Here is a 14,920-nt window from a genome sequence, read left to right as displayed (position 1 = left end):
TTGCATATTCATAATGTACGAAATATTTTATTTTAATATTTCGCCTATCTATTACAGCTAAATTGGCAATACGAATATTGTATGAAGAGATGCTTACATGCAAAATGGTCTATTTCGATAATAATTTATAATTTTACAAAATGGCAGCCATATTTTCATGATTATGTAGTGAAAGTGTAACATCAGGATAAAATGGATAAGAGCGACTTTTCCAGTCACATACATTTTGGTTTTTGCAATTTCGAACGTTTCCATTATCCATACATCTTTGCTATACCTATCTATTTTTTGCTAGCATATATATATATATATATATTTAATTTAATATAAAAACAAAATGTCTATTTCGGAAAATGCGCGTTTTCTATCTCGCGAGAGAAAAACTAGAAGGTTGAAACATCTCAATATATGCATAACATCGTAAAACGATATTTTTGGAAGCCTAAAAGTTAATATTATATGGACAGGCTTCGAATCACTCTCAACAAAAATAAAATAACTTAAAAATGTATATTTTCCAATAATTAAAGATGAATTGCACCGTAAAATATTGGAGATATATATCTGGATATTTCAGCTTCAGAAGAAAAGTTTTCCAAGAAGAGAAGAAGCTTTACTCATTGGACATCTTCGATAAAATCAACTTGTTATTCCAAGCTTAGGTCCATTCATAGTCAATACTTGATCGATCTTATCCCACGGAATGCCATAATCTGCTGAGAGGTACTCAGGCGGAAGCTGAATACTGTTCTTTAAGCCTATGGAATTCGATTTCCTTCTGCAAGTACTCCTTGACGAAAGGATGCTCTAAGTGGGAATCCTTCAACTGACTTAAGTAACGATTTGCCACTTCCGGCGGTTTGCCCATATGCTGCGAGAGCACAATCATATTAATTAATGTATCTGGATTATTACTATCTTTATCAAGAGCTTCTTGCAAAGCCATTTCTGCCTCTTCATACTTCGCTTGTCCAATGAAGCAAGTAGCCTGACCGTTCAGCAACATACTCGTACTGGAATGCTTGTCGATCATTTCCTAAAATAGTTTACAATTGAATAATATCAGATAATTTTAAATAAAGCATACAAAAATTCAAATATAAAATATTCTCATACATCTCAAGGAATCAACAATTCGTCTTTTCTTACCTGAAAGATATAATAAGCATCTTGCAGCTTGTCACCACCGCTACTAATGTTAATCCACGCCTGAGCGAGTTGAGTCAAAGTATCGTCATCATCTTTCTCCTGCATCGCCTTGAGTTCCTTGCGAGCCAAATCCAGACGATCCATCTTGAGATATATCTGTAACGTTAGCGCCATACACTCCAGATTATCAGAGGCGCATATTACTCGGTGAGCTGCCTCCAGATTCTTCTCATGATAGTAAATGGTCGCGGCCACGATCAGCAGAATATGGTTATCATAATTTACATTCTTAGTTTCCTTATCCAATTCAGCCACTATAGTTTCTCGACGATGTGGATTGGCGAAATAGTCAGCTAGAGTCTTCAGTGGCTGTAATTCTGGTGGGGACGAAACATCGATTTCGTCTAGCACCACACGGAATTTCCTCTGCGCTATGTATGCGCGATAAAGGAAAACATTACGTTCCATAGTCACTTCTGGAACGGATGTCTGTAAAGAAATAAAACTTATAAGAATAATATATATTAGTATAATTGTGAAATAATCCAGACAATACATCTTGTCTAGACAAATTCTTTATGATGTCTTTTAGATATCTTTTAGACATGTATGATATCTTTTAAACATGCATATTGTCTGGCATAGTTTATTTTGTAAATTAGACAATATTACTAAGCACAGTATGAAAGATATATTATAGAATTATCATACTTTTCTTTCTTATTCGTAAATTCATATTTGGAGTCAAATTATGCAAAAATTTGCTTAAAGAGAGTACTTGTCTGAATGTATATGTGGAATTTTAATATTTTGACAGCAACATTATCAAGTCCAAGTTCAATTTGATTTTTAATAATAAAATCGAATATAACATGAAAAGTTGTGTGACATATATCATTTTGAATTTGGAAAAGTTATATCAGAAAAATGTCAACGAGACGAAAGAGAATTTGTTGGAATGGTGATGACAGCCGTTTGAGAATTCAAATGGAGTATGCAACGTGTGGCATCACATCTGCAAGATGCCACAGTCAGGATGGGATAACTTTACCTTGATCTTCTGCGCCTCGTTGATGCATTGCTGATAATTACCGATGTAGAAATTATTTTTCACATTGAACAGATCGTTGAAGTCCTGCTGACGTGCCATCTTGTCGCTCATTGTCGCCCCGTGAGTTCCGATATAGGCTATGTTCCAACACAAACTACTAGTATTGGGACTGGAACTTGGGGGAGTGCTGGCCCTGCTGGCAATACTGAAAGACTATTCTTATTCCACAATTGTTATCACATTATCAGCGCATAGCGCATTGCATTTAATAACATCATAAACGTTGTTGCAGACCTCTGAAACAATTATAGAAACATAATTGATTAAATAATGTAAATGACATAATATATATTTATATTTAATTTATCATTATTTATCTTTACTGAAGCGACTTCAATTAACTTGACTTAAATTAGCCGATGATTAATTAAATCAGGAAAATTTCTCATTGTTCTTGTGATCTAATCTTTTTGCCATATATTAAATTAAAAAATAATAATTTTATCTTATGTTAACAAAATAATAAAAATATTTACTTGTACTCAATTTAAATAGCAGATTAAAGTTTAGTCTAATTCCTATTTTCACTTTTCATGTTAAGTGTTAAGATCTCATCTACAATGGTTACACAGTCTGTGTCACAAGTCGCGAGTTTGTTACGACAGCCAATCTGATACGTCTTCTTCTTCTTCTGATTCTTTTTTGGTTTTCCAATTCAAATAAATCTGATACGTTAATAATAAAATTGACGCTTCAGATTGGCTGTCACATAAATTATGTCTTGCGATATTTCTTGTGCGATTATTGTACATACATAAGATCTAATGTAGAAAAGAAACTCTGTAGTTTTAAGACACGATGACAACGTCATCATCGATGCTGGATTCGCGACTATTTTCAGTTCAAAGGAAAAAGTTGGCATCGACAGTTTACGAAAAAATCTAACAACGATCTAATAACACGTATTTAACAATTAAGTATCGACTTTCAATAAAAAATTTAGAACTGTGAGGAAAACATGAATTCTATTGAGTCGAGAAATCAGCAATATCATGAAAATGGATATCATGAAAAATTTAATGATAAAGGTTTTTATTTAATTTATTTGATTTTATTTAATTTTTTGAGTATAAACAAATTTTTATTATATGTATTTTATATTATATATTACATTTTTGAAAATAATTGTTTATAATATTTATACTTTTTTTACATTTATTTTCTTTTTTTTTCAATTGTAATTTTATTTGCATTAGTAGAGGAAAGGCCTCTATTATGAGACATCGAATTCATTTTGGATACTAGAAGGCAGAATTTTAAAAAACGATAAGTCATTTTTAAAGGAATTCAGGGTATGGTCAACACAATATTGCAAACGCTTTGAAGCGTTTTTTAATTGGTCAGTTTGTAAAATTCTTTCTTCTAATTAGTCCATCAAATGCTTCAAAGCAGTTTTGTAGTGAGATTTTGACCACAGCCTTAATAAGTTTTAAGATAATATTAAATAATAAATAAGTTTTAAGATTATATAAAATTTAATTCAACTTCCATTTTTTTTGGAAAATTAAAGAAATGTAAAAAGTGAGCAAATCGAAAAGTCGAAAAATTATGCTCTTAATATGAAATGCTCCGAGAAATCGATAGTAAAAGTATATCAATATTGCAATTAAAAAAACTTTATTTAATATTTCTAAAATACAAACAGTCAGTGCGAAAAATGAGCATGCGGTAGATTATATCCAGAATTCGTCTTCAGGTAATTGGAATCAAGCATCGCAGAAATAAGCACTTGACGTTTATTCTGTTGTCTTTTTTATTACATTTTATTGTACAATAACATTTATACTTTAGCAATGATTTTTACTATAACATAGGAGCATGGATTATTTCATATTAAATTAGAAATACTCTGGGTATCTCATATTACATTTTTCATGTCTTGATTTTACGATCATCAAATTTAACTTCTGTAATTAAATAATTCAACATATCCCGTATTTTTCTATTAGTATGATCTTCTCTCTATCACTACATAAATTTATTGTCAAATATTTATTTATTAAATAATAAACAAGATTTAAAGGCTCAACTCAATGAAATTTGAAGACATTCAAATTTTAAAATCTTGTTTTATAACTATGACTATAGGTATATGATCTAATAATGAATTTTCTACTAAATAGTTTTCAATCCAAGAGCAAAAAGTCATGGTGAAATCAATAAATAGCGTTTATTAGTTCAGCAGAAATCACATATTAGGCGCCTATCTCATAAAGGGCTTTCCTCTATATATTTTCTATTTTGATTTTATGAATTAGTTATAGATAAACCCTTTGAAGAAAATCATAAAGACGAAGAAGAACAGAAGGTGAGAATCTTGCAGCTAAATATTTAGTATAATCAGGTCAATAAAGATTTCTACTGATCCAACAGTTTCATCATTTCTAAAATTATAAAAATTAATTTTAGTCATATATTCAAAATTCTCATATCTATTTTATTAAAACATTTTTTTGAATATATATAGAATACAGATAAATCATGGAATGCATTTTGTTTTTTTTTTAAGCTTCCAAGAACACACCTGGAAAGTATAAAAAATCCTTGTCAGATAACACATGAAATACATTTTGTTGAAAACTTGCGTGGCCTCTACAGCACGCGTTTTTCTAAAACTGGTGAAGTTATAGCTGCAGGTTTTGGATCCGGCAGTATTCAGGTAGGAATTTATTATTTCGGTTTGTGTAAGATACATGATTTAATAGAAATTGTTATAGCTTATATTTGTCATTACATGTTATTATAGCTTCGAAATGGTGAAACTGGTGAGTTAGAAGAAACGTTTAAATCCGGAAATTCCATGCCAATCATGTGCTGCAGATTCAATCCAGTTCATAGCGAGATCTTCTATGCTTCCAGTGCCTGCGGAATTATTTTCATTTGTAACACATACACTAAAGAGTTCTCCCAATTTGTATTCGGTAGATGAATGATGTTCAGTTACATTGCACACAATACTATATTCCTACTTATATTTATTTATGTAGAACTAAAGAATGAGATGAATACTATAGATGTTAATATCACTGGAGATTATTTGGTTTCTGGTGGTAAAGACGCAGCTATTCGACTTTATAGTGTAAAAACTACTCAAGTTAGCATTAATAAGTACATTATTATGAAATATTTATTTTATAAAATTATAGTCTCAATAATAATCGATTTACTTACAAATGCGTCTTTTAAAAATTTTTGTTAAAATTTTTATCAACATGAAAATGTTATATATTTAATATATAACATTCTTAATAAAAATATATTTCAGTTGATACAAATGTACAAAAAGAATAAAGAAGATCTGACTGAAAGTAAAGCCACAAATTTTCATCAAATGAGGATATTTGCAACACGATTTCACAAAGAATATTCCGATCTAATTATAACTGGAGGCTGGGATAATACTGTTAGAGTAATTCTTGAAAAAATGTATAATATAACATAAAAATGAATAACATAAAAGTGTTACATTTCTATAACTGTAAATACTGATATAGTTTGTTATAATACAGTTTTATCTAATATAATTCATAAATATCACAACTATTATATAAGCATACAATATATAAGTTAAACATTTTGTTTAAATTTATTAACAACAGAAAACTATGTTATAAGAAGAACTTTCTGCAGATTTGGGATATCAGAGTTCCGGCCGGTTCAGTGAGAATTATTAAAGGGCCTCATATATGCGGTGACGCCATTGACATGCATGTAAAAATATTTTTATTATATATCTGTGCAATTTGATATCTAATTGTCGATTCAAGTTAATATAAAAATATACTTTTCTATATTTTAGAAGACGTACATCCTAACAGGCTCCTGGATAGTGCGCGATAGTCTGCAAGTATGGGATTTAATGAGCGCGAAACTCATTGAAACAATAAATCCGTATAACAGACTGCCGACTTTGAACGGTGAGTTCCTTTATGCAGTGCAATATTTTGATGAGGATCCTGATGATCTCGTCCTAGTTGGAGGTTCCGGTATTAATGGAGTTGAAATAATTAGTTTAAGTGAAAAGAAGGTTTGTGATCAATTATTTGCAATATTAGATTCAGATTATTGCAAAAATAAAAAAAATAATCGTATTTAAATATAAATAAGATAAAATATTTTTGATTAATTTTAAGGAACGAATAACAATTTTTTCGTACAGTAAAATAATCTTTTATGTAATAATTATTGTTAAAAGTAGAATTTATAGATAATATATTTTATACAAAAAGATAATATATTTTTAAATAAACATTAATAACATATAATAAATATCAAGTAGCAGTGCGATAAAATTTAAGTTTTTGATATTAAATTCTATTTTTTCAATAGGTAATGGGAAGCTTCAATGCAAGCAAGTCAATATTCACTATAGATAGCTACCAAGCCACAGTAACATTTGGTGGCATGGAATCTGTGTTAAAGATTGGAAATTATAATTTTACCAATGAAAATTTATTGTAAAATCTTATTATATAATATAATTTCAAATAATATGAAATATTATGAAATGTCATAAAGTACTGTGCAAGCTTACTGATAAGTCAATATAAACATTTAAAATATTTTGAAATTAAATAATTCTAAAATTATTGATGAATTCTATAAAATTCATATCGGTTTCTTTCTCAAATTAAAACATTGTATAAAATTAAGTCATCAATTGCTAACTTCGAGCTAACTAACCCTGATTAACTTAATCAAATAATGTAATACCCATTCTATTACATATCTATTACATATAATATAAATATTATTAATTTTTTATTGTTTATAGAAAAAAAACATCAGATTAAGATCAATGAATCATATGTTAGAAATTTTGCTTTAACCGGTTTTACAAGTTGAATATATTCATTGCTATATTTCAATAAATTAACTTTATAATCTTAGTTTAATTTTCTTTTTCTAATTCTTTCTTAAAACTAAAAAAATAAAAGAAAAATGCAAAGTACTACAATGACAAAAATAACACGAAATAAAATATGTAGTCATTGTTCCGAATAGTAAAAGTCTGAATACTTCGAATATGGTCACGATTGGTCCATTTCACGTGATAACCATCTATGGTGTCGAACAGTGAATGTGCGTACCAGGCATGCGTAAACATAATTGAAATGCAAAATCCTAAATGCATCTAGAATTATAGTTGGCTGCACTGCAAGATGCGAAAAATCGGGAAAAATGGACGCCGAGAGTGAGTGTATCGCTTTTATCTGAACCCTCATCTTGGCAATAAAAATTGGCAAAAATGGGCAATCAATTAGTGGGCATTGCGCCCAGCCAAATATTTCCGGTAGAGCACTATTTGACAGATCACAGTGATTTATTATTCGACGTCAAGTAAGTACTTAATCGAATTATTCCACCTTACGTGTGCATACGTCTGCTAGTTAGCACTGTCAAGAGCATTGTGAAGCCGCGTGTTCAAGTGATATTTCATAATAATAACAGCCTGTTGTTAATACTTCGTGATATCTCTATTATTTGCAATCAATATTAACAGATACATATACATTGTAATCAGGTGTCTACACAATGTTCTGTTTCTCTTTAAATTAGTTGATATTGACAATATTATATGTGGATAATTTAATAAATCAGTGACTTTTAAAAAGGAGATGTAAAAAAAATTAATCTAATTTTAATTTTTAAAAAAAATTAAAGTCACTGACCTATCAAACTCCTCATAAGTAACATAAGAATATTATAAGTAAAATATTTTAATAATGCTATATGTGTAGAAAAGTTTGTGATATTTATGGAAACCTTGAGAATATTATTTAGAATTAACTAATGAAGTGATATTAATTTAAACTGTTGATTTATAATACTCCTTGTTATTTATAGTTTAGGAAGCACTAGATTCTTCAAAGTGGCTCGAGCTCGTAGTCTGGAAGGACTGATAGTTGTAAAAGTATTCGCAATTCATGATCCAACATTGCCATTATCTACTTATAAGGACAAGCTGGAGGAGATCAGGTCAAAGTTAGCCTCCGCTGTCAACTGCCTACCGTTTCAACGAATGATTGTAAGCATTGTAACATAAAAATACTATAAACATTGCTTATTTTAGTACGATTAGAATTAATTGTATGCTTGGATCAGCTCACAGAAAAAGCAGGCTCAATAATGCGGGAGTATGTCAAATATTCTCTTTATGACAGGATCAGCACTAGGCCATTTTTAACAAGCATAGAAAAAAAGTGGATCACTTTCCAAGTATTATACGCTCTTAATCAAGCCCATAAGGTAAGGAATATATGTGAATTTATAATAAAAAAAGGAAAGCTTCAAACATGCTATAAAGAGAATTATTCAAGAGTCTTCTAATTAACTCAAGTAGCTTGTCTTAAATCTTATTTATAACTTCTTGTTTATTTAAATAATAAAATTTATTGTTTATGATTATAATTTTTAAAAATAAATATTTTTTCTTACAGTTCGGTGTTTGTCATGGTGACATAAAATTAGAAAATATTATGATAACTAGTTGGAATTGGGTATTACTCACGGATTTTGCTAGTTTTAAACCAACATATTTACCAGAAGATAATCCTGCGGATTTTTCGTATTTTTTTGATACTTCCAGAAGAAGGTAAAATCTTTACCAAAGCCATTTTCTTTCTTTCTTGTTTCAATGGAATAATTTCTAATATTTTTTCAGAACATGTTACATAGCACCCGAAAGATTTGTAAAAACATTATCTTCAGAATTGAGCAATACATTGTTATTACCAGAACAAGAAGTAAAGACAGGTGATTTGCATCCAATGATGGATATTTTTTCTGCAGGTTGTGCTTTAACAGAGTTGTATAACGAAGGACATCCACCATTCGATTTTTCACAACTTTTAGGTAAGTATATCATATTTTTATAAATTCTCTCATTCTTTTCGTTGAATTGTTAAAAAATAAGTATGAAATAAAATGTAGAAAATGAACAAACTTACAAACTCGAATTTTATTAATATAATGTTAATATTTAGCATATAGGAACAACGAGTATTCTGTGAGTAAGCACTTGGACAGTATAGACGATCCAGGGATACGTGAGCTGCTTAGTTCAATGCTGGAAAGAAATCCAACAAATAGGAAAAGCGCAGAGATCTATTTAGCTCAAACTCGGGGTACCATCTTTCCGGAATATTTTTATTCTTTTCTCCAATCTTACATGCTTATTTTTTCTGCGGCTCCGATTTTATCACCAGACGAGAAAATAACACGGTTGAAGAAGGACATTGGCAATATTATAAGTATACTAAAAGCGGAAGATAATGAACGGATGAAAACGAGTGAAACAAAGCCTATGGAAACCGCAAAATCTGGTCAATGTGAGAGTAATGTGGAATCAATTAAGGATGATTCTGGTCATAGCGAAGAAAATACGATGATAGAAGTTGACAGTGATCAAAGTTCCGATAAGACCGATTTAAATCAAATTGATGTGAAGAGCACAGCACAAGATATTGGCAGTGATATTCAAGTAGACACGGAGCCAGAGATTAAGTCGTCCGAAGATAGCAAACAAACTTGCGACGCGGAATCTAAGAAGTCAATTTCTACCTCGAGTGAAATTCTAGAAGGGCTTGTTATCATAACTCAACTCGTCACATCTTGCATAAGAGGATTGCATTACTCGCAATCCAAATTGCATAGTTTAGAGATATTATTAGAATTGGCTGAAAATGTTTCTGATGAGACAATTCTTGATAGAATATTACCTTATATCGTAAGTATTAAAAATGCCATTTTTTAGAAATTTTTTAAATCATTTTTAAATCACAAAAAATAAATAGAATGTTACACAAATTTGTATTTATTGAATTAAAAAATGTTTTAACGTGAATAAATTATAATTTTTTATTTTATATTATTATTGCTTATATATATTTTTAAAAATGTTACTTAGTTCCATTTGGTTCATGATCCGGCGCCGCGAGTGAGAGTATCGGCGATACACACTTTAACAAAATGTTTACATCTTGTAAAATCGATACCATCTTCGGATGTAAACATATTCCCTGAGTACATTCTACCAGGTCTAGCGCACATAACTCAAGACGAAGCAGTTATTGTTAGAGCAGCTTATGCAGAGAATATTGCTCATTTGGCGCACATTGCTCTGCGTTATTTAGAAAACGCTCATCTGTCTAACTTGAGTAACAAGGAAGGACCAAAACCCAGTTACGATAGCGAACTACAAACCTTGCATGAAATGGTATAAATATTTTTCATAGTTCGTAAAAAGATTAAAACGACATATTTTCTGAAATTTTTTCGTTATTTGAACTATATAACTGAAATACCATCGATTAGCTTAATAATGCTTTGTTATGTCTTTATCTTTTATTTAGGTTCAACAATCAGTATCCATGTTGTTAACAGATCCCAAAAATTTAGTGAAACAAACGTTAATGGAGAATGGAATAAACAAATTGTGTGTGTTCTTCGGAAAACAGAAAGCCAATGATATTTTACTTAGTCACGTTATCACGTTTTTAAATGACAAAGAGGACAAAGAACTGAGAGGCTCTTTTTTTGAATGCATAGTCGGTGTAGCCGCTTATGTCGGTTGGCATAGTAGTCCTATATTAATGCCACTTCTGCAACAAGGTTTATCCGATCCTGAAGAATTTGTAACCACAAAGGCCATAAATGCTATGGCAACACTTACAGAATTGGGTCTGCTACATAAATCTGCTCTTTATCAATTATTATCAGAAACTATGGTCTTCCTGGTACGTTATTGTCATAAAATTTTTGATATATGTAATGATTCAAGTTACAACATTTCTAAGAGATTTTTTACTAATTTAAAACATTTTCTTCTTATTGACAAAATTGAAGTTATAGGATTTTGTTAAAATTTTGATAAATTTCAGAACATTATTTAAAATAAATTCTTTGAAAATAAAAAATTAGATAATATAAAAATTAAAAATTGGACAATACACTTTTTTTTAAAAATAACTAGTTTAAATTTAAAAGAACTTTACGTATTGATGTAATTAATTTCCACTGTCATTTTTTTTATAGGTCCATCCAAATCTTTGGATACGTCATGCAACCGTTGGCTTTATTTCCGCGGCAGCAAGAACTCTGAATGTGGTGGATGTCCAATGTAAAGTTCAAACGATGCTCCAACCATATCTGAAACATTCATTAATCCAAATAGAAAAGGAGATTTTATTGCTCGAAGCACTTGTTCCTCCTATATCTAGAATCGTATACGATTCCGTGGTGAAGTATAACGATGTAGAAGAACTATTTCAAGTACTTGAACAGAGGCAGGCAGCCAGAGCAAAAGCCATAACAGATGTGGTATCACCGCAATACAACGACATGAGTACTTCTTTAAAAAATGTAAATAACGTTTATATTCAATCTTGAAAATAACATTGAAAAGAAATTTTACTATATTGCCAGAAAATTAAATTTTAGAATAAAATGTTGCGTTATACCGCACGTACCATGTAGCGAAAAAATTAAAATAAAGATATATTGTTTATTACTGCAAATAAAGAAGATTCAATACAAAAAGACAACTCTTTTTAGCTTTTTAGGCGATTAAGTTCGGAATCGATGACTGAAGCAGTTGAGGATCAATTGCTGATCATGAAACCTCACTTGATGAAGATCAACAAGTACCGCAATTCCGCGGACACGAAGCAAAATGTTATCAAGCCCATAGATGGTAAATTGGAGTTAAGTCCAATGAAAGATAGGATAAGACATCATGTCGTCGTATTATATCCTGATACTAAAGGAGATTTAACCCTGCCACCTTTCAAGAGATTGGATCGAAGAACATCGGAGACTGTTGGTACATATGCGACAATGAATCAAGAATGGCGTACGATGTTTGCAGCTCAAGATAATGCCCAAGTATTAACCGATATCGATGATTTTTTGTTTTCTATATTGACGTGATAATTCTATATTGTTCGTAATAATTTTTCTTATATTACTATGATAGCACGCTATTGTTAAAATGTCAGACATGACTGGAAGCAGTGGCAGTCCCAGCCAGAGTATACACAGTGGAGACATCCATTTATCTCCGCATCATTGCTTATCAGATATGACCAGCATTAATTCTCTCATGAATGATCATTCGCTTCACGAGCGATCTTATATACAATGTAAGCGAAATTAATTACAATACAACAAAATAATAATAAAAATAATAAATAATTAACAAGTTAAAAATAATAAAATTAAAAAATAATATTTAATTTTTGTGTTTTATAAAAGGATAGAAAAATATTAAAGAATAACAATTTTGCAGATAGATGTGCGCCCTGTCGATTAGAAGTACGGCAATTAACGTACCGGAAGCAAGAGCAACATGCGGCAGTGTTAAGAGCAAAACGTTGGGCTAATAACATCGCCTGCGAAGCTGGTAAATAAAAATTAAATCTTTACAGATTACATCATGCTGTGTCGTATGAATATCATTCATTATCGCATTCATATGCTTCTTTATTCATTATCGATGTTGGCTAAAAGGCTCCACATCACTGCCAAAGGATTGGAGACCTCGAGGAGTTCCCGTCGCGCATCTTCACGAGCACAGAGCTGCAGTAAATAGATTAGTTTCGATACCGGACACTAACTTGTTCGCAAGTAGTTCCTCCGACGGATGTATTAAAATTTGGGATGCTAGTAAGATGGAGGGACGAAATATTGCTAATCGTTCTAGGTACTGTTTTTCTCTTCCAGAACAATTACACATTGAAGATGTTTTGACTAATTATTGTATTATTTTAAGTTTAAAATTTCGAGTAAGTTTAAAATTTATTATAATAATGTAATTATAATAATACAATATTTGTTTCTTGATGCTTTACAGGCAAACATATATGCACAGAGGAGGCCCGCTGGTTGGCTTAACTGTGTGCGACCAAGGACAATCTTTAGCAAGCTCTGCGAGCTCTTCTGGAACGGTATTCGTACTTCGGATTGAGCCAAACTCAAGTAAAATGAGCCTGATTGGCACTCGTCAATTGGATCCCCAGGTGATTAGAAAATATTCGCAATATAATATAAAAATTCAATGCATATGAATTTTAAAGAAATGTTGCTTGCAACTGGTTTGACAGGAAGAAGGAAGTGCTGTCGATCTACAATATCTAGATTCCGGCTCGCAATCAGTTCTTGTGTACGCTTCCTTGTATGGATCGCTGGTAGGTTGGGATCTACGATGTCCCGGCACAACATGGCGCTTAGAAAATGATTTAAAGCACGGAGTCATCACATCATTTTGCGTAAACAGTCATCAACAGTGGTTGACTCTTGGCACGAGTTCCGGTATTCATACTTGTTGGGACTTGAGGTTTCAACTGCCAATAACGAGTATCAAGCACCCGACAGGTAGATTATCTCGTCTATTTTATTTTCTATTGATGTACCAGTTTCATTTAAAATAATTTCTAATAATATTACTTGTACTATTTGTAATGCTATTTATCATTTCCTTCAGGCGCCAGAGTACGAAAGGTGATTACGCATCCGACAGAGCATTCGTGGATAATTTCGGCGGTACAAGGTAACAATGAAATATCTATGTGGAATCTGGAGACCGATCAACGACAGATGGTTCTATGGGCATCAAATGCCCCGCCATTGAGTCGTACTCAAGCTGGTCACACCGTATGTGCCATGTATACTGGATGCATCGATTGTTCGGGCTTCCTTTTAGCCGGCGGCACCGATATGCGATTACGCTTCTGGGACTTTGATAGACCTACTGCATCTTATGTTGCTCTGCCCGCTGCTAATGATGTCCTCACTCCAAATTCATTGGCATATGAGTTAGTGACTGATTCATTACAAAATTAATCACTCAATATATTATTTATTATATTTTGCTTAATAACATACGATATCGCTTTTCTGTTTACAGTTTACGTTTGATAGATGGAACGAACGTCGTGCAGGAAGTATTGGTGGATGACGATTCTAACCCGTTGTCTGGAAGTGACACAAGAGGAAGAAACATGGAAGAGAGCGGACCCGAGACTCCACCCTCCGGTCAGCACGACACGATCTCCGCTGTGGCTATGTCGAATACGTGTATTCTCACCGGCAGCACAGACGGTTTGATACAAGTCTGGAAATGATTGTTCTTCTCGGTCCAAAATTCGATTACAAAGTTCCTCGCACAGGCGATAAAAGATTTTACCAGTGTAATGCGGAATTTCTTCCCGATAATAACGAAACCATTGTGATCCAAGTAAGAAATAAGTTATTTTAGAATTCAGATAAATTATCCAACAATGCCGGACATTGATCGTGATATAATTTATTTAAGGGTAGTCACGCGGAGGAATTGTGATGGCGGTAATTATGATATAACAATTCCCATTTTGACAGAAAGCTTTGACAAAAAATATTTTTAACAATTTCGTATCATTGATGATAGGTCTTGTTGGAAATTAAGGTATTATACTGTATCTCACTTTTAAAAAAGTTAACTCTACAAATCAAATTATTTATTTTCATCTTTGTTTCATATAATTTTTATAAAATTGAAAATCTTATTTCTAAATATAATTTTATAGATTAACTATAGATGAGTAAAATTCTCTCAATGTATTTAAATGAACTTTATATACAATTTGCTTAGATAATGTATTAAAATTGCTTTTATTGCTTCTT

At 31.4% G+C, this 14,920-nt stretch overlaps 3 protein-coding genes across 3 annotated transcripts; 2 read left to right on the top strand and 1 right to left on the bottom strand.

Moving 5' to 3' along the window:
- Positions 1 to 727: 727 nt before the first annotated feature.
- On the bottom strand, positions 728 to 2,311 carry LOC105619663 (coatomer subunit epsilon). Its single transcript, XM_012201182.1, has 3 exons — positions 2,201 to 2,311; positions 1,150 to 1,638; positions 728 to 1,036 (listed from the first exon to the last, which is right to left on the bottom strand). Exons 1-3 carry the CDS (start codon positions 2,309 to 2,311, stop codon positions 728 to 730), a joined length of 909 nt encoding a protein of 302 aa, XP_012056572.1.
- A 2,027-nt stretch (positions 2,312 to 4,338) lies between these two features.
- Positions 4,339 to 6,691, top strand: LOC105619763 (dynein assembly factor with WDR repeat domains 1-like; the record flags this gene model as incomplete). The annotated part of the gene is made up of 9 exons (XM_012201280.1): positions 4,339 to 4,348; positions 4,519 to 4,568; positions 4,770 to 4,919; positions 5,007 to 5,181; positions 5,248 to 5,354; positions 5,526 to 5,669; positions 5,891 to 5,971; positions 6,060 to 6,287; positions 6,590 to 6,691. Coding segments are annotated over exons 1-9 (1,047 nt in total), but the record flags the coding sequence as incomplete, so codon positions are not given.
- Positions 6,692 to 7,508: 817 nt separating this feature from the next.
- LOC105619662 (phosphoinositide 3-kinase regulatory subunit 4) lies at positions 7,509 to 14,382 on the top strand. Its single transcript, XM_012201181.1, has 17 exons — positions 7,509 to 7,600; positions 8,108 to 8,288; positions 8,366 to 8,509; positions 8,701 to 8,855; positions 8,925 to 9,115; positions 9,247 to 9,989; positions 10,170 to 10,478; positions 10,615 to 10,998; positions 11,297 to 11,623; positions 11,816 to 12,145; positions 12,237 to 12,402; positions 12,549 to 12,662; positions 12,770 to 12,962; positions 13,113 to 13,278; positions 13,363 to 13,633; positions 13,743 to 14,073; positions 14,166 to 14,382. The coding sequence occupies exons 1-17, from the start codon at positions 7,509 to 7,511 to the stop codon at positions 14,380 to 14,382; spliced, it is 4,314 nt and encodes a 1,437-aa protein (XP_012056571.1).
- The last annotated feature ends 538 nt before the right edge of the window (positions 14,383 to 14,920 follow it).

Source organism: Atta cephalotes, assembly GCF_000143395.1.
Source record: "Atta cephalotes unplaced genomic scaffold scaffold00022, whole genome shotgun sequence".
In the NCBI taxonomy this organism is placed as follows: Eukaryota; Metazoa; Arthropoda; class Insecta; order Hymenoptera; family Formicidae; genus Atta; species Atta cephalotes.
Note: the sequence above shows the minus strand (reverse complement) of the source record. Positions and strands in the feature narration are given on the sequence as shown.

What these genes read in the sequence shown, in the direction of transcription:
- LOC105619663 (XM_012201182.1), bottom strand. Translation starts at nt 2,311, where the DNA reads ATGAGCGACAAGATGGCACGTCAGCAGGACTTCAACGATCTGTTCAAT. An exon ending in ACGAGGCGCAGAAGATCAAG is followed by an intron (nt 1,639 to 2,200) that starts GTAAAGTTATCC and finishes ATTTCTTTACAG; the next exon opens with ACATCCGTTCCAGAAGTGAC. An exon ending in ATGCTTATTATATCTTTCAG is followed by an intron (nt 1,037 to 1,149) that starts GTAAGAAAAGAC and finishes AAACTATTTTAG; the next exon opens with GAAATGATCGACAAGCATTC.
- LOC105619662 (XM_012201181.1), top strand. Translation starts at nt 7,509, where the DNA reads ATGGGCAATCAATTAGTGGGCATTGCGCCCAGCCAAATATTTCCGGTA. An exon ending in CGATTTTTCACAACTTTTAG is followed by an intron (nt 9,116 to 9,246) that starts GTAAGTATATCA and finishes GTTAATATTTAG; the next exon opens with CATATAGGAACAACGAGTAT. An exon ending in GAGTATCAAGCACCCGACAG is followed by an intron (nt 13,634 to 13,742) that starts GTAGATTATCTC and finishes CATTTCCTTCAG; the next exon opens with GCGCCAGAGTACGAAAGGTG.